Source organism: Microcaecilia unicolor, chromosome 10 (genome assembly GCF_901765095.1).
Source record: "Microcaecilia unicolor chromosome 10, aMicUni1.1, whole genome shotgun sequence".
NCBI classification, from domain to species: domain Eukaryota; kingdom Metazoa; phylum Chordata; class Amphibia; order Gymnophiona; family Siphonopidae; genus Microcaecilia; species Microcaecilia unicolor.
The window spans coordinates 161,493,260-161,520,543 of NC_044040.1; the positions used below are offsets into that span (position 1 = coordinate 161,493,260).

The window sequence follows — 27,284 nt, forward strand, 5'->3', positions numbered from 1 at the left end:
GCCTGCGAAGTGCCGCTGCTACCACAGCTAGGCACTTTGTGAACACCCTGGGCGCAGAGGCGAGCCCAAAGGGTAGCACACAGTACTGGAAGTGGCGGGTGCCCAACTGAAATCGCAGATACTGTCTGTGAGCTGGCAGTATCGGGATGTGTGTATAGGCATCCTTCAAGTCCAGAGAGCATAGCCAATCGTTTTGCTGAATCATGGGGAGAAGGGTGCCCAGGGAAAGCATCCTGAACTTTTCTTTTACGAGATATTTGTTCAGGGCCCTTAGGTCTAGGATGGGACGCATCCCCCCTGTTTTCTTTTCCACAAGGAAGTACCTGGAATAGAATCCCAGCCCTTCTTGCCCGGATGGCACGGGCTCGACCGCATTGGCGCTGAGAAGGGCGGAGAGTTCCTCTGCAAGTACCCTCTTGTGCTGGAAGCTGTAAGACTGAGCTCCCGGTGGACAATTTGGAGGGTTTGATGCCAAATTGAGGGTGTATCCTTGCCGGACTATTTGCAGAACCCACTGATCGGAGGTTATGAGAGGCCACCTTTGGTGAAAAGCTTTCAACCTCCCTCCGACTGGCAGGTCGCCCGGCATGGACACTTGGATGTCGGCTATGCTCTGCTGGAGCCAGTCAAAAGCTCGCCCCTTGCTTTTGCTGGGGAGCCGCGGGGCCTTGCTGAGTCGCACGCTGCTGACGAGAGCGAGCGCGCTGGGGCTTAGCCTGGGCCGCAGGCTGTCGGGAAGGAGGATTGTACCTACGCCTGCCAGAAGAGTAGGGAACAGTCTTCCTTCCCCCGAAAAAATCGTCTACCTGTAGAGGTAGAAGCTGAAGGCTGCCGGCGGGCGAATTTGTCGAATGCGGTGTCCCGCTGGTGGAGAGACTCTACCACCTGTTCGACTTTTTCGCCAAAAATGTTGTCCGCACGGCAAGGCGAGTCCGCAATCCGCTGCTGGATTCTATTCTCCAGGTCGGCGGCGCGCAGCCATGAGAGCCTGCGCATCACCACACCTTGAGCAGCGGCCCTGGACGCAACATCAAAAGTGTCATAAACTCCTCTGGCCAGGAATTTTCTGCACGCCTTCAGCTGCCTGACCACCTCCTGAAAAGGCTTGGCTTGCTCAGGGGGAAGAGCATCAACCAAGCCCGCCAACTGCCGCACATTGTTCCGCATGTGCATGCTCGTGTAGAGCTGGTAAGACTGGATCTTGGACACGAGCATAGAGGAATGGTAGGCCTTCCTCCCAAAGGAGTCTAAGGTTCTAGCGTCCTTGCCCGGGGGCGCCGAAGCATGTTCCCTAGAACTCTTAGCCTTCTTTAGGGCCAAATCCACAACTCCAGAGTCGTGAGGCAACTGAGTGCGCATCAGCTCTGGGTCCCCATGGATCCGGTACTGGGACTCGATCTTCTTGGGAATGTGGGGATTACTTAATGGCTTGGTCCAGTTCGCAAGCAATGTCTTTTTCAGGACATGGTGCAAGGGAACAGTGGACGCTTCCTTAGGTGGAGAAGGATAGTCCAGGAGCTCAAACATTTCAGCCCTGGGCTCGTCCTCCACAACCACCGGGAAGGGGATGGCCGTAGACATCTCCCGGACAAAGGAAGCAAAAGACAGACTCTCGGGAGGAGAAAGCTGTCTTTCAGGAGAGGGAGTGGGATCAGAAGGAAGACCCTCAGACTCCTCGTCAGAGAAATATCGAGGATCTTCCTCTTCCTCCCACGAGGCCTCACCCTCGGTGTCAGATACAAGTTCACGAACCTGTGTCTGCAACCTCGCCCTGCTCGACTCAGTGGAGCCACGTCCACGATGGGGGCGTCGAGAGGTAGACTCCCTCGCCCGCATCGGCGAAGCTCCCTCCGCCGACGTAGTCGGGGAGCCTTCCTGGGAGGTGGCCGCGGTCGGTACCGCACGCGGTACCGACGTCGGGGACCTCAACCTGGGCGATGGGCCAGCCGGCGCCACGCTCGACGGTACCGGAGGCGCAAGCACCGCCGGTACCGGAGGGGTAGGGCGCAACAGCTCTCCCAGAATCTCTGGGAGAACGGCCCGGAGGCTCTCGTTTAGAGCGGCTGTAGAGAAAGGCTGTGAGGTCGATGCAGGCGTCGACGTCAGTACCTGTTCCGGGCGTGGAGGCTGTACCGGGCTGTCCAGAGCGGAGCGCATCGACACCTCCTGAACAGAGGGTGAGCGGTCCTCTCGGTGCCGATGCCTGCTGGGTGCCGAATCCCTCGGCGACCCAGAGCTCTCGGTGCCGACATGGGGAGGAGACCGGTGTCGATACTTCTTCGATTTCTTCCGAAGCATGTCACCGGAGCTCCCCGGCACCGACGAGGAGGACGTCGAATCCATCCGTCGCTTCCTCGGGGCCGAGACTGAAGAAGGTCGATCTCGGGGGGGCTGTACCGCAGGAGCCCTCAGGGTAGGAGGAGACCCACCCGAGGGCTCACCGCCACCAGCAGGGGAATGGACAGCCCTCACCTGCACTCCACCCGATGCACCACCGTCCGACGACATCAGCAGACGAGGTCCTGGTACCACCGACGTCGATGCAGCTATCCGATGTCTCGGCGCCGATGCAGAGGCCCGATGCCTCGATGCACTCGATGCAGGGGCGGCCGAGGAAGATGGTCTGGACGCTGACGACGTCGATGCACTCGAAGATCCCGGTGCCGATGCCGACGAAGAGCCCGAGAACAACACGTTCCACTGGGCTAGTCTCGCTACCTGAGTCCGCCTTTGAAGAAGGGAACACAGACTACAGTTCTGAGGGCGGTGCTCGGCCCCCAGACACTGAAGACACGACGAGTGTCGATCAGTGAGCGAGATAACCCGGGCGCACTGGGTGCACTTCTTGAAGCCGCTGGAAGGCTTCGATGTCATGGGCGGAAAAATCACGCCGGCGAAATCAAAAGCCGAAATGGCGAAATGGAAGCACCAAAAATTTAGAGGGAGAAAAAATCTCGACCGAGGCCGAAAAGAGGCCTACCCCGACGACGAAAGAAAACTTACCGGGGCAAAAAGCTGGAAGTACGGGGAGGATTGACACGAAACCCGGTCGAAGGGTTTCCGGAGCACTTCCCGACTAACAAAGCTTTCCCGAAGGAAAAAAAACACGCTCAAACAGAATTTGGACGCGCGAGGTCGACTTTCCGGGGCTCGACACGGCGAAAACACGACCGTACCGAGTGCGGACAAAAGAAGACTGGCCGGCTCGAGCCGGTTTCGGGCGGGAAGACGGCCGCGCATGCGCGGTGCGCGCGGGCGCGCGAGGGCTAGCAAAGGACTTTGCTAGTGAAGATTCCGATTGGAGGGGCTGCCGTGGACGTCACCCATCAGTGAGAACAAGCAGCCTGCTTGTCCTCGGAGAAACACATTATGCAAATTCATTGTGGGTATACTGAAAACCCAACTGGCCAGGTAATCCCCGAGGAGCTGGGATGAAAACCACTGATTGTGTGCATCAAGACATCAATATTTACCTTTGTACTAAGCTAAAAAAAAAACTAATGAATTTCACATATTTTTGATGTAATTGAATGGGCTCTCTCTATTGGTCACAAGGATAACTAGGCCTAACACCTCAGGTGTGAAAAATGGGTTAGCCCACTTGTCTGTAGACCATTCAACTGAAACATCTTCCACTGCTAACAATGATGTACAGCAGCAATACTTACCTGTAACAATGCTCTAAATTTGATTTTATAATGGCAAATCTTCATTGCATTAAGGAGCTGAGCAACCTATTGTGGTTGCTGTGTTGATCACTTGCATATGTAGAAAAAGTGTCAAAAAAGTTTCAAGTGATGATAGCAAAAGCAAGTACCGTATTTTTCGGACTATAAGACGCACTTTTTTCCCCAAAAATTTGGGAGGAAAATGGGGGGTGCGCCTTATAGTCCGAAGGTAGAGATTTCCCTCCCTCCCTCCCTCTGAGTTCGGGATCGCCCGCCCTCCCTCCGAGTTCGGAATCGCCCTCCCCCCGGCACTGTCACCACTTCTCCCTACTCACGTCACACGATCTTCCCTGGTGGTCTAGTGACGTCGGGGCAGGAAAGAGCCCCCTCTTTCCTGCCCAGCGCGCTGCTCTCCGTCCTCCTGTATGCAGCCTGACGGTCTCGGCGAGATTCAAAATGGCCGCCGAGACTTCAATTCTCGGCGGCCATTTTGAATCTCGCCAAGACCGTCAGGCAGCATACAGGAGGACAGAGAGCAGCATGCTGGGCAGGAAAGAGGGGGCTCTTTCCTGCCCCGACGTCACTAGACCACCAGGGAAGATCGCGTGACGTGAGTAGGGAGAAGTGGTGACAGGGCCGGGGGGAGGGCGATCCCGAACTCGGAGGGAGGGATGCGGAGAAGACGCACCAGAGCACCTAGGTTTTAGAGGAGGGAAAAAGGAAAAAAAAATTTTCCCTATTTCCCTCCTCTAAAACCTAGGTGCGTCTTATGGTCCGGTGCGTCTTATAGTCCGAAAAATACGGTATCATCTACAACATTTGACCCTTATTTGTACATATATTAAAAGAATAAAAAAATTGTATTATATTTTTTTTCAAATGAAATCAATTTCCAACTAATGGTTTGGAAGAATGTGGCCAAAACAGGAGACTGAAAGCCCAACTATGAACCAAAGTTACTAAAGTAAACTACAATTAATGCACATTAGTAAATAGGTCCCATGAAATAGAATGACCTGCAGTAAAATAACTAGCCATGTTGAAAATATATGTTAACAGTAGCATACCTTAGTAACTCTAGCCCTATTGTTATGTGCTAAATCAGTGCTGTGGATCATGAGACAGAGGAGATAACAAGATAGCAATCCGCTCAGTCATTTATTTTCATTACTTCTCAGTCTTTGGGGAGGCTCAAATATGGGGAAATCAGATTTCCTCCTTGGCCAACTGCATGTCCTCACAGGAATTAATGTCTTGCCAAAACGATCCCTTTGTGGACATGAAACCATCTAAACTATGGCTAAAATAAAGAGTTTAAATCCACTGCTATAGACAGCAGGATAATCATTTACATGTAGGTGATGACATCAGATGGCACTGAGAATGTAGGATTTTACTAGCAAGACCTAGAAAACCTTTTTGCACATGTGTGGTTAATACCTGTAGTCTCAATACCCCTTTCAATAATATCAGAACTTAAAAGAAAGAAATCAAGGGATTTTCAAGTGAAGGACTGTCTTAAGTTCCAGATCCATTCTCTCCTTAATTAACTGATGCAACTAGGCTCTTGGCAGAAGAAGTTGAGAAATATTTTGGTTTATTGAGATTCCTTACACTGAGCCACCAAATTTATTACTGTACTTCTAGGTCTCCAACGAACTTCAATTGGAATCAGACTAAGTCTGGAGTGGGTTATGACAGCCCCCAAGTCCTAAATTTAAACCTTTGTACTGTTGAATGCAAAATGTTCTTAGACAATCATCTGGATATAAAAATAAGCAATGCCACACATTTATAAAATATGCTGCAGCTACTGTTACTCATTTGGAAAGACCAAAGTGGCTGAAGAACTATCTAATGACAGTGCTCGACACATCTTAGTAATCACCTGACCCAGGTATATTCGTATATGTGGATTTCCAGTCTAGACAAAGGTAGTAACATAGTAACATAGTAAATGACGGCAGAAAAAGACCTGCATGGTCCATCCAGTCTGCCCTACAAGATAAACTCATATGTGCTACTTTTTGTGTATACCTTACCTTGATTTGTACCTGTCCTTTTCAGGGCACAGACCGTGTAAGTCTGCCCAGCACTATCCCCGCCTCCCAACCACCAGCCCCGCCTCCCACCACAGGCTCTGGCACAGACCGTATAAGTCTGCCCAGCACTATCCCCGCCTCCGGCTCTGCCACCCAATCTCGGCTAAGCGCCTAAGGATCCATTCCTTCTGAACAGGATTCCTTTATCCTCTTTTGTCTAACCATGGCAAGATTATGGCTAATGTAAAAATGTGTTCACAGCTCTCATTTTTTAGATGCAATGAACACATTCCTCCCCCTTCCCTCCCATTTTGCTTGAGCATTAGAAAATATTTGGAATAAAAAAAATTTAGGAAAGCTAAGAACTGCAGAGTGAGTTCCTGTGCCTGGCAGAAAAAGCTGTGCACAAGAATCTTTAGGGACCCAGTAGCCTGATGCTGATGCCATCTAAGTGACAAGGGCTTCTGATATAAGCACATTAGAGTTGTGGTATGTGGCCATAGGCAGGTGCCCTAAGGGGCATATCTGGAAACACTGCATGGGTAAAAGGAAGAATAAGGGGGAGTCAGTATCAACACCTTCTGCTTTGGTGTGGCCCCTTGGAAATCATTTTTCCCATTTTGAAGAGCTCTGCAGGGTGCATGTCTGACTCTTCCTGCACCTCAGATGCATCATTCAGATCTACAGGCAAACCCATGCCACCTCCTCCTAGTAGCATTCCTTGTGAATGGGGAGTAGTTCCCCTTCCACTGGATTTGCAGAAAGGGGTAGGGCACCCACTAACTGTTTTTTTCCCCCTTCATCAACTTGTGCCTCCATAGTTCTTTCCAGTATATCCTTAATGCCAGTGGCTCAGGGGAAGGCATTTCTCAATGACATATGGCTGATAATTTCTGTTCTAGAAACAATGTTTAGGTCTTCAGTTTCTTAATTTGTGAACATTTTAAAAAGGCTGCCGAGAAAACTGGAGAACTTAATGGGAGGTGTCAGGATTTCTTGAAACAGATTACGACTCTGGACTCCTAATTAACTGCTATTCATTGTGCCTCTATTTTTGGGAAAAGGATAGTTTGACTGTCCACTTTAAACTAGAAACGTTGGTGAATCAACTTTTCGCTAATAATCTTTGTTTCCTCAATATTCCACAAATTCATCTCACCATCAGAAATATTGCTCAGAAAATATTTGAGAAGTGCTAGGTATTTTCAAAGCAGCTAGTATTTCCTTAGGGGCCTTTTTACTAAAGTTTAGTGCATGCTAACGAATATTAGCACATGTTAAATGCTACGTGTCCTATTTTATAACTGTGGGCCACGTGGCACTTTGTGCATACTTTCCATTAGCACATGCAAAGTTTTAGTAAAAGGACCCCTCAGTGGGGACTATTTAAAAAAAATAGAGGCGTTTAATCAGTCATTGAGCGAAATAACAAATCTGCCAAGAAAAAAGTGAATCTGAAGGGTTAAAAAGAGGGTCCTTATGATTCTCATTAAGGAGGCTGAGATTTTTTTTTTTCGGGGGTGGGGGGGGGTGGGGGGGGAACTAAGCCAAAGTAAGGGGAGGCTTGAAATCTGTCATTAGGAAAAGTCTGCTACTGTGGTAAACATGTCAGTCTGAATTCGAAAGGGGGAAAAAAGACTGACTGAAGGGGTCTTGTGGCATGAGACTGTGTGGTACCAACCAAGCATAACAGAAAGGTCTTCTAGCCTTTTGACTGATTCAACTTGTTTGTCCATGAAAAAACATTGGATTTCCAAATTTTATTTGAGAAGGGTTATTTCTACAATATAGATGTAAAAATTGATTCTCACCTTTACTAAAGTAAACATAGTTTTCCTACAGATCTGAACTAAGTCCTGAATGGAAGGCACTGCTGCAAAAAACATGTGTTAATGAAATGCACTTAACATTTATGATTACAAACTCTTACTTGTACCACATTGTTGAAAGCAGACACAATTGAAAAAAAAAAACACTTTGGATTTCTTTACCAGTGAGTTCTTAATGACTGTTTATCATAAGATATATTGCTATGCAAGGCCTGTAATGTTTTTTACCTGGGAAACACTACAAGTACCTACAATGAAACTGTTTCAGCGACTATCTGCTAGGACTTGGCTATCTCATTAAAACTGACCACTCCAAGGTGAAAGTTATTCAAACCTTTACACAGTGCAAACAAAAACGAAATAATTGGGTTAGAAGCCATTATCAAATACATTTAAATCTGAGTTCCAATTTGATTCATTTCAACCAATTTAAGCAAAAACAAAAACATTAGTACAGAGCACTATTCATATAGACATATTTCAATTAATTTTTAGGCTTTTTAAATCAATTCATAAATTTAAAACAATAAAGAATTTTAAAAATCACTAAACATTCTAGATATGCAGATTTTGAATACTGAATTGTTAAAAGATTAGTGCATACAAAAAAGTCAATTGGAATTAATATACATTGGCATGGTTAGCATTTTTCATTATCTATATTAATTCTTTAAAAAACCTTCATTAGTTATTGGACTATATGTGCAAACCTAGAGATAGCAGATCTATTAGTAATGAGAAGCTGGTTTAAGTAGTTTCTAAAATAAATAAAAAAAAAGTCTCTACAACCTACTAGTTATTTGGATAAGGAAACTGATATCTACCTGCAGTGTGAAGCTGTGTGATGTATTCAATTTCATCAACCTTGTGATTTGACGCTATAACTGCAAAGCTAAATGTTAATGCTCATCAGTACTGCAAACTGTCCTCTTCTATCAAACAAAAAAATATATATATACCCAAGGAAATAGGGACATATTGCTAACACATTGCATCCAATGAAAATAATGCAAAGTTACTTATCTGTAACAAGTGTTCTCCATAGACAGCATGATTAAGATCAAGCAGACATTCAACAGCAAAAGGGTGGGAGAAACTCTTCCACAGCTCAAAACCAGTGTAAAATACTGAGCATGCGCAGCCTTTCGCTTAGTATCCTTAGTTTAAAGCTCAAAATCAGCGTTAGGGGTGGCAGGTGGATGATATGTCTGATTTACCCTTCTGTCTATAGAGAACATCTGTTATAGGTAAGCAACTTTGCTTTCTTTTTCAACAAGCAGGATTCAATCAGGCAGAAAAGTGGATGATTCCCAAGCTCAGGAGGGCTCCAGTTTCTTAGGTACATATCTCAGTGATTAAGGGAAACCTGTTCACAAGAACCTTAGAGTTGAATAGAAAGATTGATTGTTAAGTGCTGCTTGACTGAATATACCATCTGTGAATGAAGACTGGTCTGGGTAGTAGTGTGAAGTGAAGGTATCCAGCACAGATCAAAGAGATGGACTGTGGGTGCTCTTGTGAATTAGATTTCAAGAGATCTTCAGAGGCAGGAGTGGTTCCCATTTAATAAGGTACGACTGATAAGAGAACTGAAGACAGGATACTAGTGGAGGAGTGACCTAGTGGTTAGAGCACCCTGATAAGAGAACTGAAGACAGGATACTAGTGGAGGAATGGCTTAGTGGTTAAAACACTGGTCTTGCAATCCAGAGGTGGCCGGTTCAACTCCCGCTGCTCCTCCTTGTGATCTTGGGCAAGTCACTTAACCCTCCATTGCCTCAGGTACAAACTTAGATTGTGAGCCCTCCTGGGACACAGAAATATCCAGTGTACCTGAATGTAACTCACCTTGAGCTACAACTGAAAAAGGTGTGAGCAAAATCTAAATAAATAAATAAATTAGCTAGTTCATGCGTTGTCACTGGAATACCAAGTCTGTTGCAGATCACGGATATAGAAAGCTGCAAAGATTTTCTAACAGTTTCTGTCCTTTTAAGATACTCATTTAAAGTCCAAAGAATATACTGGGTCTTCTTGGGCTTCAGCTTATGAGGCCTGGAATGGAAGATAGGTACTATTATTTCCTCATTAATACAAAAAGGTAACAATATCTTTGGCAGGAACTTTGGCTGAGTTTGTAGGACTATCTTATGATGAAATTGTGAATAAGGCACACAATTTAAGAGTTCAACGGTAATAAGTGAGGCTGCCCAAAAGGTTTTCTCTAAAAACCTGACAGAAATCGAAGGCCATATCCAGCCCGATAATGCTGAGCACCCAGATATCCAAAGCTATTTCCTTGTAGAAAGAATTGTAGCCAATTCCTAAGGTAAGGCAGGATGTGGATTGAATAGAGAACTGACAGTGTCTGGATAGTTGTCAAAATGATGCTTGGGCTGAACAGGGCCATCCTGTTTAGTTCACTAAGAAAAAAATACTTTCCATGTTTGGAATCCTCATCACTGAAGAGCTATCAGATCAAATGACTGTTCCCTGAGAGAAGCAAGCATGACATTCAAGTCTCTCATAAAATTTGGTTATAATAGGACACTGGGAAACCAGAGCTCAATCTGTCAAGACATGGCAAGCTGAGAAAACACTGATATGCACTATAATAAAGGATGTCTGAAATCCTGCTGGTAGAGATGGTTTGAGTAACGGAGTGTAGTATTTGATAGACATTAAAAGGTGTGGAGGATGTTAGTAGAGCACCAGATGGAAAACCTGTTCCATCTGAAAGCATATGAAATCCCATGGAAGGTTTCTTCTTACTGCCAGTCTTGAAGGAGACAACTAGGCACCAAAGGAAACTAGTTCTATTGAGGTCAGTATGTACTGGGCCTCCTTCTGAATTTGAGCCAAGGTTTGGCTATCACAAGGGGCTTAATCCAGCCTATGACTAGAGCATTCTGTGCAAGACAAGTTGAGACTGGCATCGAAAACAGTAATGGTTATCTCTGCATTCTTACTGCTGGCTAACAAAATTATTTGTTACCGTATTCAGGAAAAGGTGACTAAAAGTAGCCGATCTAAAATGTTGAGAATGGCCAGTTTTTCATGTCATATGTCCATAAGCAGTCTACAAAAGTTACAAGTTTGAATTTCTGTAATTCTTTTATTTTTTAACATAAAAGGATGGGATTTGTACTGTTGTATTACAAATTGTTTGCAATAACAGAATTCATTAAAGCCTCATTTTTTGTTTCTGGTGACTTTAGTCACCTTTGCCCAGAGATGGTTATGTTTCAGGACTGCCTCAGCTGCAAAATATGCATTATAGAGTTTGGGGATCTAGCAGCAACTTATGAAATTGAAGTACTTTGCTAAGTCTATCTACAAGATGGTTTTGGTATCCTGGGATGCAAACGGCTTGGTTGCCTCTTGACATAATCAAAATATCTCTGCACCTCCTTGTTTGTTGTCAAAAATAGTGCACTTAGATTTTTTGTTTGGGTCAATATTAAATCAAGCACTGGGATAGAGAAGGGAACACTTGAAGAGAAGAAAATACTGATATTAATGCTAGATGATTGCTGTGGAGATATCTTTTGGCTTTTGACCAGTTGCCCTTCATGAGGCTAAGACAAGCTCACCAGCCTATGATGGAAAAATTTGTTTCAAGTATACAATGATTCTGCTCCAGTGTAAAAAGGGAATCGCCTTGAGCAGACTGGCTTCTACAACACACCACTGCAACATAACCAAGTGTGGTAGACAGGTATAACTTGGAACATAAAGGCTGGGTCTTCATTCCACCAGAACTTTAGGGTCCACTGAGGCATTCACATTTTGAGCTGTACAAGATGACTGTACGTACTGTAGAGGTCAAATGACCCAGCATTTTTAAGTAGATTCTGAAACACTGAATCATTTGAACAGCTCAGGCAAACCTTTGGTGCCTGTCCTGTAGAAAAAGACTTTGATCAATGTCCAGAAGTGCTCCTATAAAGGAAAACATCTTGTAAGTACAAGGGTTGAATCTTTTAAGATGGAACTCCGACACCACCTTTGGCAGGAACTTAGGATGCGTGCAGAGGACTACTCTGTTGTGATGAAATTTGATATAAGGTGCATGCACTACCAAGGCCTGAAGCACACTGACCCTACGAGCTGAAGTAACAGCCACCAAGAAAATGACCTTCCAGGTCAAGTACTTCAGATGGCAGGAATTCAGTGGCTGAAAAGGAGCTTTCATCAGCTGGGAGAGAACGACGTTGAGGTCCCATGACACTGGTGGAGATTTGACAGGGGGCATCAACAAAAGCAAACCTCTCATGAAGCAAATAACTAAAGGCTGTCCAGAGATAGACTTACCCTCTACATGGCGATGATAAGCACTAATCGCACTAAGCAGGGTCTGTGTAGGACAAGAAAGAGGATCTAGGGCCTTGCTGTCACACCAGACGGCAAACCTCCTCCATTTGAAAAAGTAACACTTCTTTATGGAATCTTTTCTGGAAGCAAGCAAGACTCGGGAGACACCCTCTGAAAGACCCAAGGAGGCAAATTTTAAGCTCTCAACATCCAGGCTGTGAGAGCCAGAGACTGGAGGTTGGGATGTAGAAGCAACCCTCGTTGATGAGGGCTGGAAAACAGTCCAATCTCTATGGTTCTTCAGAGGACAACTACAGAAAAAGAGGGAACCAGATCTGACGTGGCCAGAAGGGTGCAATCAGGATCATGGTCCCGCAGTCTTGCTTGAGTTTCAGCAAAGTCTTCTCTACTAGAGGTATGGGAGGATACGCATACAGAAGGCCTGACCCCCAATGTCGTGGGCCTGAAGCCTGGAACAGAACTGAGGGACCTTGTGATTGATCTGAGTGGCAAAAAGATCCACTGAGGGGGTGCCCCACGCTCTGAAGATGTTGCGGACTACGCCCATATTCAGAGACCACTCGTGAGGTTGCATAATCCTGCTCAACCTGTCAAAACTGAGCCTGCCTCAACGCTGAGGAATGACGTCCTCGATAGCGGTGCCAAGAAGTCGACACCCGCCTGGACTCCAGTGATGCTTCCTCCACCGACGTCAAAGGAGAGTTGACCTGAGTGGCAGGCAGCACCGAGGTCGGGGACCTGACCACAGGCGAAGGGCCAGATGCCGCTGCAGCAGACGATACGGAAGGCACAATAACCCCGACACCGAAGCAGACTGGCACAGCAATCCTTCCAGAAGCTCTGGAAGTAAGGCCCTGATGCGCTTGTCAAGAGCCGCCAGACAAGGCTGCGGGGTTGATACAGGAGCTGGTGGCAGAATCTGTTGAAGCTCAGGAATAGGTACCGGGCTGCCAGAAGACCGATGCATCGGCACCTCCTGAATAGAGGGGGAGCGATCCTCTCGGCGCCGATGCTTCTCGGGTGCCGATTCCCTCGATGACCCGGAGCTCCCGGCACCATGTGTCGAAGAAGAATGATGACAGTGCTTCTTCGCCTTCGCTCAACCCCTGTCATTGAGACTCCTCGGTACCGATGAAGAAGAGGTGGAATCCTCACGTCTCCTCGGGGCCGGGTCCGACGAAGGTCGGTCCCGGGGGGCCTGCATAACAGGAGGCCTCGAGACAGGTGCAGACCCACTCAACGCCTCACTGCTCCCAGCACGAGTTGGTCGTTCTGCAGCCATTACCTTCGCTCCCGATGTCGATGCGCCCCTCGATGTTGATGCCACCGACCTCGGTACCGATGTTGACGTCGAAGGACCAGACTGAGCCCCAAAAAGCTTCTCTCGTTGGGCTTCTCGAGACACTTGGGCCCGTTTCTTCATGCAAAGACACAGACTGCAAGCGGCTGGGCTATGGTCAGGTCCAAGGCACTGGATACATACACCAAGCGTGGGTATCGATACCTGAGATGGGCCGGTTGCACCGAGTACAACGTTTGAAGCAGCTGGGTGTCTTCGATGACAGGGAAGGAAAAACGGCTTCGGCGAAATTAAACAACACGATTGTGCCAAAAAAAGGGCACAAAAGGGGAAAACCCCAGCCGCGTCGAAAAGAAAGAAAACTTAGAAAGTGCCAAAAACTAAGAAAAAATACCGGGGTTTTTTATTTTTTTTTAAAGAAGAACGAATAATGATAGAAATAAAACAAGAAATATAAAAAGAATTGTCAAGACTCTCTTTCCTGGGCCAGCGAAGCAAACAGGAACAACCTCTTCACCTCACCGCGGACAAGAAAATACTGAGCGGGAACACTCACTCGATGGGCGTGAAGTCGTCCACGCATGCGCGGTGCGTGCGATTCGCGCGCCAGAAGGCTCTGGCAAAACTTTTAAAATTTTGCTGTAGAAAAATTTGCAGTTTCCTGGGCCGCCGTCCCACAAGTGAGAACAAGCAGCCTGCTTATCCTCGGAGAATACGGAGTAGACTGCTGCATGTGGGAATGGGCATATGTGCTCAGAATTTTACATTCGTTCTGAGCTCTGGAACAAGCTGTTCCACCCTGGCACTGTCGTCACCTACACTTAAGAACCTAATTCAATCCTGCTTGTTGACGTAGAATGTATACATGTTTAATACATCTATTCCAACATCTTCATTAGCTTTAAGGGGAGCAAAACATCTAGACGACATTATGTTAACCTGTAGTTGCTGGCAAACAAATTAAAGTTACAATGTTTGTAAATAATCCAAAGTTCATTGAAGAAGAAAACAGACATGGTTTGAAACACAAGAGAAAAAAAAACATTTTTCTTTGAAATATGCCTGTATCATTGCCAGTAAGTGAAGTCACTCACACAATTCTGTTGAGACAACCATGCAAAATCCAGCAGGTCACAAAGGCACAAGACCTAATTGACATCCAATTTACACCCAATAATTATGAATGGAAACCAGTTAATTAACATTAAAAGACAAATGAAGAAATGTGTAGATACAGAACTCACTGTCAAACCAGGAGTCAGCATTTGCACTCAGTATTGTGGTGGAAAAGTTGACTAGTATAAATAACTTATCAAAACGTTGCCCATATGAAAGTAAGGGCTTCTTTTACAAAGCTGTGCTAGTGATTCCTGCGCAGCAAATGAGAGGAAGACCATTCAATTCCTATGGGCCTCCTCTCATTTCCCGCACAGGAATTGCTAGCGCAACTTTGTAAAAGAAGTCCTAAGTGAAGCAAGAAGGGCTCCTACCATAAAAGGATGAAAAGACAGAGGGCACCATATTAACCCTGCTAACGTCAAGTATAGAAAAATAAAAATAAAGCTGGATTTGTAGACGGAACTACTATTTTCATTTTTGTCTCCAATTCAATGATACAACTCACCAGAGAAAAAAAAAGAGGGTTCTTCATAACAAAGAAAAAAAACGAACAGGTAAACAAAAGAACTTTCAACAGTCCAATCCTTGAAACAGCTGACTGAATGACATGGATAACTGAAATTTACTCTGATCCAGCATTCTGCTCTTGAAAATAATATGTTTATTTGGGATGGTGAGTCTTAAGTCATAACTTTACCATCTCATACATTGATACAGAATACACCTCTCACCTCTGTGGCAGTTCATTAGGTACTCAGTTTTCTAATGGAATTTCATTATTACCCAATTATTTGTTTTTGCTTCAGGATACAAGTGTACTAGAAAATTTACACTAAAAGACTTGAAATTAACCATTCTGGGAAGGTATTATTTGCAATGTACTGTATATAGACCCAAAATTCCAACAACTGACAGTAATAACCCAGCTTCTTCATAACGCATAGATTGATAAGTCTATTTGTATAGCTGACCATTTAATTATATAGTCTATAAAGAAAAATGGATCAACAATTTGATCTTGTTTAATACGTGCCTAAGATTTTTGCACCCATGTCATTTTCTGGTAGTATCAAATAATTTAGATCAATATATTTGCATGAGAATTTTTCTTCGTCTTTGCAAATCCTTTAAGCACAACTCAAACAAGTGCAAATCATTCAACATACTAAAAAATAATGCATAAACTAAAAAGCGTTGACAATTACTATTAAGATCAATTTTAAGATAATGCTGGTCATAATCTTAAAAGGAGCTCAGTAGATAGAAACATAGTATGCACATTTTTAAGGGTATAATTTTACATAAAATTAACACTGTTGTGGAACAAGTTACAGTAGGAGTTAGAAGCAATATCTATATGGACTCTTCTCTTTATGAAAATGAGACTAAAAAAAAAAAATCAAACCTCTATGGATTACAGTAAAGTATTCCATAACTTCACTGTGATAATGGCTAATGGAAGCAGTTGCAAACAGCAATACTATCAGAAGATTCCAAGAGGAGTTTATTGTCTCAAGACACTGGGATAATGGTAGGGATACTTTTCCATGATGCAAAATGTTTAAAGTGTTACTTTTCAGACTGAAATATACTTAGGACGGGTGTTTAGTAAGATGGCTATTTGTCTTGGGGAGATACATACACAGAGACCTCATGCATTCACTGGCTCATTCATCCACAGCTGAACAAATATCCAAGTTTTAGGATGTTGTGGATATCTAAGGAAAGACTGTAATCCAGTGGTCAAGTGCCTACAGCTTAAATACATGCAGGTCAAAGTTCTCTCCTGACCAGATACAAAGTTTCAGGCCACAAATTTATATTGCTTGATAATTTACACTTTAATTAAGTGGTTCTTTTATGGCCCATTCTCAACTAGAATGCTACTTAATCGAAAAATTTCATACATATATTTCTACATTCCATGCATTATTATTTTTGTGTTTGCTCAGTAGTACTGAAATTTAAAATTAGTAGCAATACAAAAATTACACACCATAAATCAATAAATGCACTAAAGTCACAGCAACCAGAAACAAGCACACACTCGCTTATTTTGTTTACACTTTTACAGTCATACCACACTTAAAATTCTGAAAGTACAAGGATATCAACCCTTACCTGCCACACCAGCAGACACCATGTGTACTGGAGTAGAATCTGCTGTCAACACGTGGTTTAACCGTTCTTTGCAACCTGAGTAAGCAGCAAAGTATATCGCTCTGAAAGAATGACATAAGCTCTTTACTGTGGATTTAGCTTTACACAAGAGAATATTATGAATAAAGTTATCTTCCATTATAAAGGGATAAAAAATTGCTGCACTTCACAGTTTTAATTAATACAGAACAAGGTATCTTAAGAATACTACAGGGAAACGTATCATTAAAGTGCGAGTGTGAGGCAGAGGCAGAAAACATAAGGCTTGCACCATACATGTTATGAGAATGACAAATTACTTACAAAATATTTGAGCAATTCTCAAAATGGCACTGAACACCTAACTCAGGGGTCCTTTTACTAAACTGCAGCAAAAAGGAAAAATATAGGTCTTACCTGATATTTTTCTTTCCTTTAGTCCACTACACTGCTCTGCACAACAAGGTGTTATCCCTTCCCACCAGCAGATGGAGGTAGAGAAAAAAACTGAGCACCTCACTAGTATTAGCTAGTGGTGCTACCTGGAATGATCCAGTATGCATCTACCAAAGTAGCAGAAGGTGCCTTTTTGTAATACACCCATGCCCCATCAACCACTGCAGCTGCAACAAACAGCAGCCGAGTAACGATCATAACATCACACACACAGTGGCACTCAAAATCCTGCATACTCCAGGATATAGCAATATCACGGTAAGCCCGTATTGCTGTTGCTGTATATTGTGGTGTGTGATGTCATTCTTTTTTTTTTTTTACACATACTGTAAGGGAAAGTGCAGAACATACCCAGAGCCCAGACGTAAAGGGCACATTGAAGTAGATGACTAAAGGAAAGAAAATTATCAGATGAGACAATTTTTCCTTTCTTAGCGTCCAGCTATACTGTCCTGCACATGTACTGAAGCAGGTCAACTAGACAGGGGAAAGCAAGCCCCCCCCCCTCCCAAAATGACAGTTCTGCCAAAGTCTGAATGGACCTGGCCAACACTTCCATTCTATAGTGTTTGACAAATGAATGGCACAATGCCCACGTGGCTGCTCTACAAATTTCTTTAGGAACCACTACCCAGACCTCAGTCTAGGACAGTGATGGGCAACCTTTTGAACTTGGTGTGTCAAAATTCGCCAAAAAACCGAGCATAACTCGGGTGGTGTGTCACTTCGAGAAAAAAAAACATAATTTCGCGATATTTATAGTTTAAATAACAAAAATGTATAATTGTAATATATAACTGTATTTAATAAACCAAAAACTAATTATTTAACTTACCTGCTTAGTGACTTCTTTGTTCATCTGTCAGTCGGTTTCTTTTGTTGGTCTTGATATTATTTAACTTGTGTGGGGTACCGTGAACTAAAATAAGTGAGGGGGAGGGGGAATTCTTTAACTAATCTGCCTATTAGTGACTTTTTTGTTGCTGAATTTCATTGGCTAAATCTTCAATTGATATTTCTACTGAGTGGTAACTCAGATATTCTCTTAATAATTGCATCTTTATTCTGCATATCGTGAAATAGAACTGGTGCACATCTTAGGAGAGTTTCTTTAATAAATCCTCCCTCACTGAGTGCTTTTCCATGCTGAGCTATGGAGTGAGCAATGCTCAAACTTGCAGATGTTAAATTTGTAGAACCTTTTACAAATGTAAGGATGGAATTAGATTGGCTCTTATAAAAGTGTAGCTGCCTGGAAATGTATTCCTTCCTTTCATCCTCACTTTTTTCAAGAGCTGGGAATGATTAGTTTCAAAATGTCTATTTATATTCCACGTTCTGCTTACTACCGTTTCAGTACATAGAACGCAAATGATCTGCCATTTTTTTCTATAATGCCATACATCTCGGTCCATGTCTCTTGAAAGGGTCGGCTACTGCTACTACCACTTCCTTTACTTAACCTTGGTTTTTTATTTTTTGGGTTCTCCATCAGGGGGGCAGTGACAGAAGATAGAATTATAGATGGCCTGTTAGCCCTGCAGGCAATTAGGGGTTAACTAGCCTAACTGACCACCTTATGTAAATTAAGATGGCTGCCGCTATTTCTAATGGCGGGAAACGGCACCCATAGCACATGCCCTCGCCTCTCCCAGCCTCCCCCTCACCTATCTCAGTAATGATGGTCAATTAAAAATCCACGACACCCCAGAACAGTAGATTGGATGATGGTTGCTGTGGTTATGTGGTTGCTGGTAATGGCGATCACAGAGATGCGTCCCCCACGGCATTCTGCTGCTCTCTGCTCCGCCAGCCGGAAGTGAGGTCAAAGATCCCCTAACGGCCGTGCAGGAGGCGGGGCAGAGGGAGCAGCAGGGAGGGAACGAGCGGAGGACTCGGAGGGAGCCAATAGAAGCGCACATGGCACCCCCCCCCCCCCCCCAGCGGGTAAACATGCACCCGGGGGGGGGGGGGGTGATTTCACCGGGGGGGGGGGGGGTGGGGGGGGGTGGGGGGGGGGGGGGGAAGGTCGCGCGATCCACCGCGGGTGTCAGCAAGGAACGCCGCTGCTTCTCTGTATGAGGCCACATGCGGCTGCGTGTCACCGAAAATGGGTACGCGTGTCAGTACTGACACGCGTGTCATAGGTTCGCCATCAGGGGCCTAGGATATGGCCTGAGCCCATGTAGAGTGGAACCTCAGGCCTTGAGGCACCAGATGATTCTTACAAATGTAGGCGATCTCGATAGCTGACTTGATCTACTTTGCAACGGAGGCCTTAGAGGTTGCGTTGGCCCCTCCTAGGTCCATGAAAAAGAACAAAGAGTTTATCAGAGAGATAAAAACCTTTCATCTTTCAGGTACCAGAGCAGCACCCGCTGGACACCCAGCTCATGGAGACTCCTGTCCACAGGACCATGCCTTCCACCACAAAAGAAGGCAAACAAACTTCTGGATTCACATGGAACAAAGACACCACCTTAGGAAGAAAGGAAGGGACTATGCAAAGGGAAAAGAGTGCTCTGAAAGTGAGAAATACGGGTCCTAACATGACAGAGCCTGCAGCCCGGAGACTCTTTGAGCCAAGGTAATGACTCAAGAGTGAGGTTTTTGAAGAAGGTCAAGTGAGGAGGCTCAAACAGAGTCTCAGCAAGCACTCAGAGAACCAGACTGAGGTCCCATGAGGGAAAAGAGGGACATATTGAAGGGGGGGAGGCACAAATGAGCCACCCCTTCCAGGAAACGTCCACCTCCCCATGGAAGACCGGGGTGGTACCCTTCACATTACCCAAAAACTGAAAAGAGCAGCTACCTGGACCCTCAGGGGGTCTAACTTTAGTCCAGGCCTAGCTATAAGAATTTCAGAATATTGGAGACCTGAGCTCTCCAAGAGGACACACACAAGGTCTCAAACACTTTCCAAACCTCTACATAGGCCAGGGACGTGAAAGACTTCCGAGAGTGCAGCAGTGTAGAAACCTTTGCGGAATAAAAACCACACTTCTCTAAGTGCTTTCCCTCAAGGGCCAGACTATAAGCCCAAAGGGATCCAGATCTTCCATCTCTACCGGACCTTGCTGGAGAAGATCCCAACCTCTGGGCAGTGGGAGGTGGTTGGCCTTCTACAGAGGGAAGAGGTCTGCATACCACGGTGTGTGAGGGCAACCCAAAGCAACTTACAAGACCAGATGAGGATGACACGCAATCCTGCTCAAAAGATAGCCCACCAGCAGCCACGGAGGAAGACATACAGAGGTATCTCTAGCGGCCATGTCTGATTTGTTGCCCCCAACTTCCATTCTCCCAAATCCAGAACAGAGTGACTGAAAAAGTCTGCTTGACGTCATCCGTGGACTGCTAAGAGGTCCTGCAGGCATCTCTCTGTCCACTGACAGAGGCACACTGCTTCCAAGGCTCCCGCTTGACTCCTAGGGCATCCCTGTTTGTTGATATAAGAACATAATAGCCATACAGGGTTAGACTAATGGTCTATCTAGCCCCGTATCCTGCTTCCAACAGTGGCCAATCCAGGTCACAAGTACCTGGCAGAAACCCAATTAGTAGCAACAATCCATGCTGCCAATCCCAGGACAAGCACTGGATTCCCCCATGTCCATTTCAATAAGACTATGGACTTTCCCTCCAGAAACTTGTCCAAACCTTTTTTAAACCCAGCTACATTAATTGCTCTTACCACATCCTCCGGAAGTGAGTTCCAGAGCCACCACAGTGGCATCATCGGGCATCACACTGACCATCTTTCCTCGAAGGAGAGGCAGGAATTCTAGCAGCCCGGGTCTCCAGGTGATCAATGAACCAGGTCACCACCTGCTGGGTCCAGGTGCCCTGCACCACACAACACAGGCAACAAACTCCCCAGCTGAGGAGATTAACATCTGTACTGCCAGGCAACCCCCCCCCCCCCCCACACACACACCTGAGGAGATGAACCAGGATGTCCCACCAGACTAGACTGATTCTCGCCTCAAGCAAAAGAGGGCAAGGCAAGAGAGCCCACTGCAAGTGCCGCATGTGAGCTCTAGCTCAAGGCATCATCTCCAATGTTGAAGCCATGGAACCCAGGAGCTGTAAGAGGTTTCATACCGTGGGAACTGGGAGATTGCACAATCTATGCTGCTGCACCTGAAGCTTTTCTGCCTGGTTTTCTGTGATGAACAACATCCCCAGGGTAATGTAGAAGCAAGTTTCCAGGTATTCCAAGACCTGGACGAGGACCAGGTTACTTCAATAAATTCACAACCTAGCAAAGGGTCTCCAAAGGCTGGTTTAGGCAGCTGAATCCATCTAATTCAGCCAGTCGTCCAGGTAAGGATGTAACCTGATCCCCTGGTGATGCAGACAAGCCGCAACCACCCCACAACCTTGGAAAAGGTGGGGAAGGGCCACAGCCTTGCCAAAGGGCAAGTTCCAAAACTGGAAGGTGGCCAAGAACACAGGAGCAAAGATTATACTCGAGATGGGCTGTGCTGGCAAAATGAAGATAGGCCTCCGTGAGGTCAAGGGACATCAGCAGACAGGCATTTACCCCCTTCGAGGCCAGGATGGGGTGGAAGGAGCTGCCCTTCCTCTGTACCAAAAGAGAAATGGAATATATCCCAGGCTGTGCTCTTCACAAGGCACCGGCTCCCAAGCCCTGCCACAGTGCTGAGCCACATGGGAAACCATGAACACGCTGGGTGTGGAACGGGTGAGCTCCAAAGAGTATCTCTTCTGGACTACTTCCAGGACTCATTGGTCCAATGTGATGTGGGTTCACTCGTAGCTTTTTTCCCCCAATGCCTGGGAGCAGCAGAGTAGTCGGGGGGGGGGGGGGGGGGGGATACACCCACACAATGTGACTGGACACAGAGGGGTGGGGAAGAACGGGGACCCGCACCCCTCAGGAAGGAACATGCAGGACTGAGTCACAAGCCTTGCCTCACCCAGTGGACGCTATGAAGTGCGACTGGGGACAGTGGAGCCAAGCTCAGTGCTCGACTGAGTCCACTCCAGAGACTGGAAAACTGGCCAGCAGAGTAGAGAGCTAAGCAATCGACAACACCAAACAGCATGTCCTACCATCTACTGAGGTAGAGAAAATACTGGATCTTTCTAGGGAGCACCACCAGCTAATACCGGTGAGATCACAGGTAAAATGAGTATTTTTTCTCCACCTGCTGGTGGGAGGAACAACCACTTGGGCAGAACAGTGTAGCTAGAGGTTAAGGAAGAGGCCTTAGCACATCCTTACACAGGTGTTTCCTGTGTGCTAAGGCCATTTTTATAGCAGCCATAAAGTGGGCATTTTTTTTTTTTTTTTATCATTGGCTTTCTCCTATGTTGCCATTAGCACATGGCCATTTAAAAAACAAACAAAAAAAATAATCATATGAACACTTACCGCCACCCATTCTGTAGGTGGTAAAGGCTCATGCGGTATTCCTGCACTAGCCAGTTAGTGTGCAGTAATATAGAAGTACTAACTGGTTAGTCTGGAATGCTGAATCTATGGTCCATGACACTCCCTCAAAAACACACACAAAAAACAGAAAAGGCCAGGCAGAAAGGGTGAGAGACAGGGGGACATCCTTGCTACCATCAAGAATCCGTCTAATATATGTAGTGAAACCAAACAAAAGTAAGTTTGGTAGAATGACAAGAATGGAACCCAGTTTAATGGGGATGCAGCGGGTTAATCTTCTTAAGGAAATCAGATAAATTGTGAAGCTATATATTTCTCAACTATTTTTGATCAGAATGGAAGGTTAGAAATGGGGCAGTAATTACCCGAGGATGAAAGATCAGCCTTAGGATCTTTAATGTGGTGATGAATCACCAACAGCTTCCAGATATCAGGAAAATTCCCGGTGCTTAAATAACTACTACCATGGAGTAGATGAATGGTAGGAGATGGTCAATGAAACGTTGTAGAAGAGAAGGAGAGGGTCGAAATGAGGAGGATTTCAAAGCAATAATAATCTTAGACCCATGATACGAAGAAAGAAGGAAATCTCTTAGCCTTTCCTTTGTTTGCTTCTGTCTTTTCTTCCTCATGTACCGTGACACCTTTTGTCTCTGCTTTCTCCTATCCCTCCCAACCCTTGTAGTATAACCCCCTCTAGTATAACTTCCTATGCATACCTCTGCTCAACATGAACCCTTTCAGCAGGGAAAAAAAAAGAGGAGCTAAATCTTAAAGCTGGGTGGGGGAGGGGAAGAGTGCCAATCAGGAAAAGGGGGGATGAAAAAAACTGAAGCACCAGCATCGCTGCACATCACAGGAAGGCAGTTTCCTATCATGTCATAGCAAAAATTTTATAAAAAGCTTGTGACATTGTGGGAAACCAAGGTTTGTGATATTAATCTACTACATAGAAACATTCAACAGAAATTCTGGTTTTACCTGGAAGGGGCCACACCAACCAAATTAGGCCCTAACCCTCTGAATAAAGAACGGGGACCTTCCTTCTGCAAGATCATCCTATAAGAAAAAATAAATTAAGAGTCAGGTATAACATGACAAAAGTGTTTTGAGATAAGTACTGCAAACAAATGAGTATCGACTTTATAAACGTCATTTATTTATTTGGATTTTACTCATACCTTTTTCAGTAGTAGCTCAAGGTGAGTTACATTCAGGTACACTGGATATTTCTCTGTCCCAGGAGGGCTCACAATCTAAATTTGTACCTGAGGCAATGGAGGGTTAAGTGACTTGTCCAAGACCACAAGGAGCAGCAGTAGGACTTGAACAGGTCACCACTGGATTTCAAGACCGGTACTCTAGCCACTAAACCACTCCTCCACATTGCTAGTTAATTCCAGGGAAATAACAATAAGGCATTTCTTTAACTGTGTGCCTCCAGTTAGGCATGCTGATGCCAAGCGCTGAGTGCAATTCTATAAACAGCATCTGTGAACCAAGATGCCATTATCGATTTGTAAGTTGGCATCCACATGCTTACATTTAGGTACACCCACTCATGCCAGATCTATGGCTGACATAAATTTGCAAGCCTAAACGCAGAATGTCAAGATGTAACATAGTTACACTAGAAGTCCTGCCAATGCCCCCTTGCATTTACATGCTAAGGCATTTGTGCGTGGCACTTTATATGATCTACACAATTGCACCAAAATGTTTTAATTAGAAGAAGTCAATCAGCATCCACAATAGCTATACTTTCTCCACACTCTTATGCAACAAACATTAATGAAGATAAATATTGTTGGATCCTTAAAGCAATGGGCCAACTCAGCATCTTCATTGATCCATTTAAACAATTTAACATTATAGTACAAAACGGTACTTATCTTTATTTTCTTCTTATTTTTTTCCTTTATATATAATTCAAAACAGACCTTAGCACCGACATGAATCCATGTTTCACCATGTGGCTGTCTCAAAGTCAGTCTCTGACCAGAGAGAACCTACTGGGTCAGAGACTGACCATGAGACAGCCACATGGCAAAATACAGATTCATATTGGTGGTAATCCTCATTAATGTTTGTCTATTGAATAACAATAGTGTGGAGAAACTATAGCTATTATGTACTTTATATGGTACCATTGAGTACTCTACTAGCACTTATGTGCGTAAGTGCACATTCGTGAGCCTAAATGCTCATCTATATATATAAAAGGCAAGACCAACGTTCTATGAAGCCTCCAGCCGGAAGTGTGAAGCACCAGAGATATCCGGTTTCCCCATGAGTGAAGGAAAACAGCACAGCACGAAATCTCACACAGTGAAGGACTCAGAGGGGGGAGGGGAGAGAGATGCCCTCACTCTCTCTGTAACAAAAACACAGAACAGCAGGAAACTTAACACTGAAAGACTGGACTGGGAGGGGGGAGGGGGAGGGAGAGAGGGCAGGGACACACACTCCCACATGCACACTCTGAAGAAAACCTTGCTAGCCCCCCCCCCGTTTCATTTGCATCAGAAACGGGGCTTTTTTACTAGTATTCTATAAATGTAAGAGCTCACATACCCCTAGATTCTACATATTGTGCCTACAGATCTGTGCCAAAATCCAGGTGGATTCTATAACAACGCACATAAAATATTGGCTTAAGCCAATCAATGTTAACAGCACTTAACAAGCAATAATGAGCACTAATTGGCATATCTAGAATTTACATGCACAACTCACTAAGAATAATCTGTAACACACTGCGCCTAACTTCTAACAAGCTCAGACAGAAAGGGGCTTGATTATGGACGGGAAAATGGGCATTGTTAGATTTACATGTGTAGTTATAGAATATGACTCTGTCTAAATCTACATGCTAGGATTTATGCCATGTTTTCGTTGGTGTAAATGGAGGCGCATAGTTTTAGGCGCTGAGATAGCAATTAAGCATATTCTACATATCACGCCTAAATCTAAGCACTGCTTACAGAATATGCATAGGCAGAAATGTTTTTTCTGCGTGGATTTTAGAGATCTGCGCCAAACTCCAGGTGGATTCTATAACGACGCACGTAAAATATTGGCTTAACAAGCCAGTGTTGTTAACAGCACTTAACAAGCAATAATTTATTTATTTATGACTAGTATAAAAGGCCCGTTTCGGTAGGCAATGAAATGGGCTCTAGCAAGGTAATCCCCCCCCCCCCCGCAGCGTCCTTTCTGTCTCCTCTGCCCCTCCCTGCAGCCACCCATCTGGTCTCAGGACCCCCTCCCCACCAACCCTCCTCTGCCCCTACAGCCACGCATGTGCAGCGGTCCTCCTCTCTCCCCTGCAGCCATCCATATCCAGCGACTCTCCTCTCCCCCTGCCCCCCCTGCAGCCACCCATGTCCTATGACCCTCCTCTCCTTTCCCCTTGCCCCCCCTGTAGCCACCCATGTCCAGCGACCCACCTCTCTCCCCTGCCCCCCCTGCAGCCACCCATGTCCAGCGACCCTCCTCCCCCCTGCAGCGTCCCTTCTGTCTCCCCTGCAGCCACCCATCTGGTCTCAGGACCCCCTCCCCACCTCCTCTTCCCTGCCCCCAATGCAACCATCCATGTCCAGCGACCCTCCTCTCCCCCTGCAGCCACCCATGTCCAGCGACCCAGCCCTCCCCCTCTCCAGCCACCCATGTCCAGTGACCCTCCCCTCCCCCCTCGGCTCATCACCCAAACCCCTACCCCCCCAGCGCATCACCCAAGCCTCTACCCCGCCCTCGGGCACATCAACCCCTCGCCACCCGCAGCCGCCAATACTAACGCTGTCCGGCCGCTGCTGCATCTCCTGTTGAGCAGCAGCGGCCGGTACAAAAAGAAAAAAGCCAAAAAAATATTTTAAACCTGAAACATGGCTTCGTAGACAGCCATTTGGCATTGGCTGTCATCTCTGCAGCCGCTCCTCCTCTCCCCTCTGATGTCGCTGCGCTCCTCCGGGGTCTTCCTGCAGGGGCAGTGATGTGGAGGGGAGAGGAGGAGCGGCTGCAGTGACGACAGCCAATGCCAGATGGCTGTCTATGGAGCCGCGTTTCAGGTTAAAAATCTTTTTTTGGCTTTTTTCTTTTTGTACCAGCCTCTGCTGCTCCACAGGAGAAGCAGCAGCGGCTGGACAGCGTTAGTATTGGCAGCTGCGGGTGGCGAGGGAGTGTTTCCCTACTCCTCCCCCTGCCTGGCTCGCAGTTTTGCAGGGCAGGGGCTTGGGTGTTGCGCCGAGGGGGGGGGCACTGACAGCTGTTTCCCAGGCAGGGGGAGGAGTAGGGAAACATGCTCCGCGTGTTTCCCTACTCCTCCCCTTGCCTTGGAATCAGCTGTCAGTGACATCACTGACATCAGTGCATTCTAAACTGCCTAGCAGACCACCTCAGAGGGAGCCACGGTACCAGGCACATTAGAACGTTGGAGGTGAGAATTATTATATAGGATATTTATATCCCATAGTATTCCCACCCAAGGGCAGGCTCAATGTGGCGTACAATAGTTAATAAGCAAACAATAGTACAAAATACAGGTCACAAGAGGGAGAAATAACTGAGGAGGAAAGGGAGAGAGGGGAGGTGATAAATTATCACAGAGAGCCGTGGGTTAAAAGGGCGGGGCACCAGAAGGGCTAACAGCATATGCTCTGCCAAAAAGGAAGGTCTTGAGTTGCTTCTTAAAGGTCGGGTGATCAGGAATGAATTTGACCTCTCGAGGCAGCCCGTTCCACATTTGAGTGCCGAGATAAGGGAAAGAGGAACCATAGACGGTCTTATATTTGAGGCCAAAAGGAACAGAGTAGTGGAGATTGAGGTACGAGCAGGCCGACCGTCGGGAATTCCTGGGCGGCAGGTTGATGAGAGAGTCCATATAGGAAGGGGCTTCTCCATAGATGATTTTGTGCACCAATGTGCAGATCTTGAACGCGATGCGGTCCTTCACAGGAAGCCAATGCAGCCGCTCAC

General features: G+C 45.8%; 1 protein-coding gene across 1 annotated transcript in view; it reads right to left on the minus strand.

The window, feature by feature from the left end:
* The window catches only part of SLC25A36 (solute carrier family 25 member 36), a 124,110-nt gene that overhangs the window by 45,103 nt on the left and 51,723 nt on the right, over positions 1-27,284 (minus strand). The window contains exons 3-4 of the mRNA XM_030217258.1: positions 23,292-23,369; positions 16,415-16,515 (exon numbers count right to left, since the gene is read on the minus strand). Coding sequence (XP_030073118.1) covers positions 16,415-16,515; positions 23,292-23,369 — 179 coding nt within the window. The remainder of the gene's footprint in view (positions 1-16,414; positions 16,516-23,291; positions 23,370-27,284) is intronic.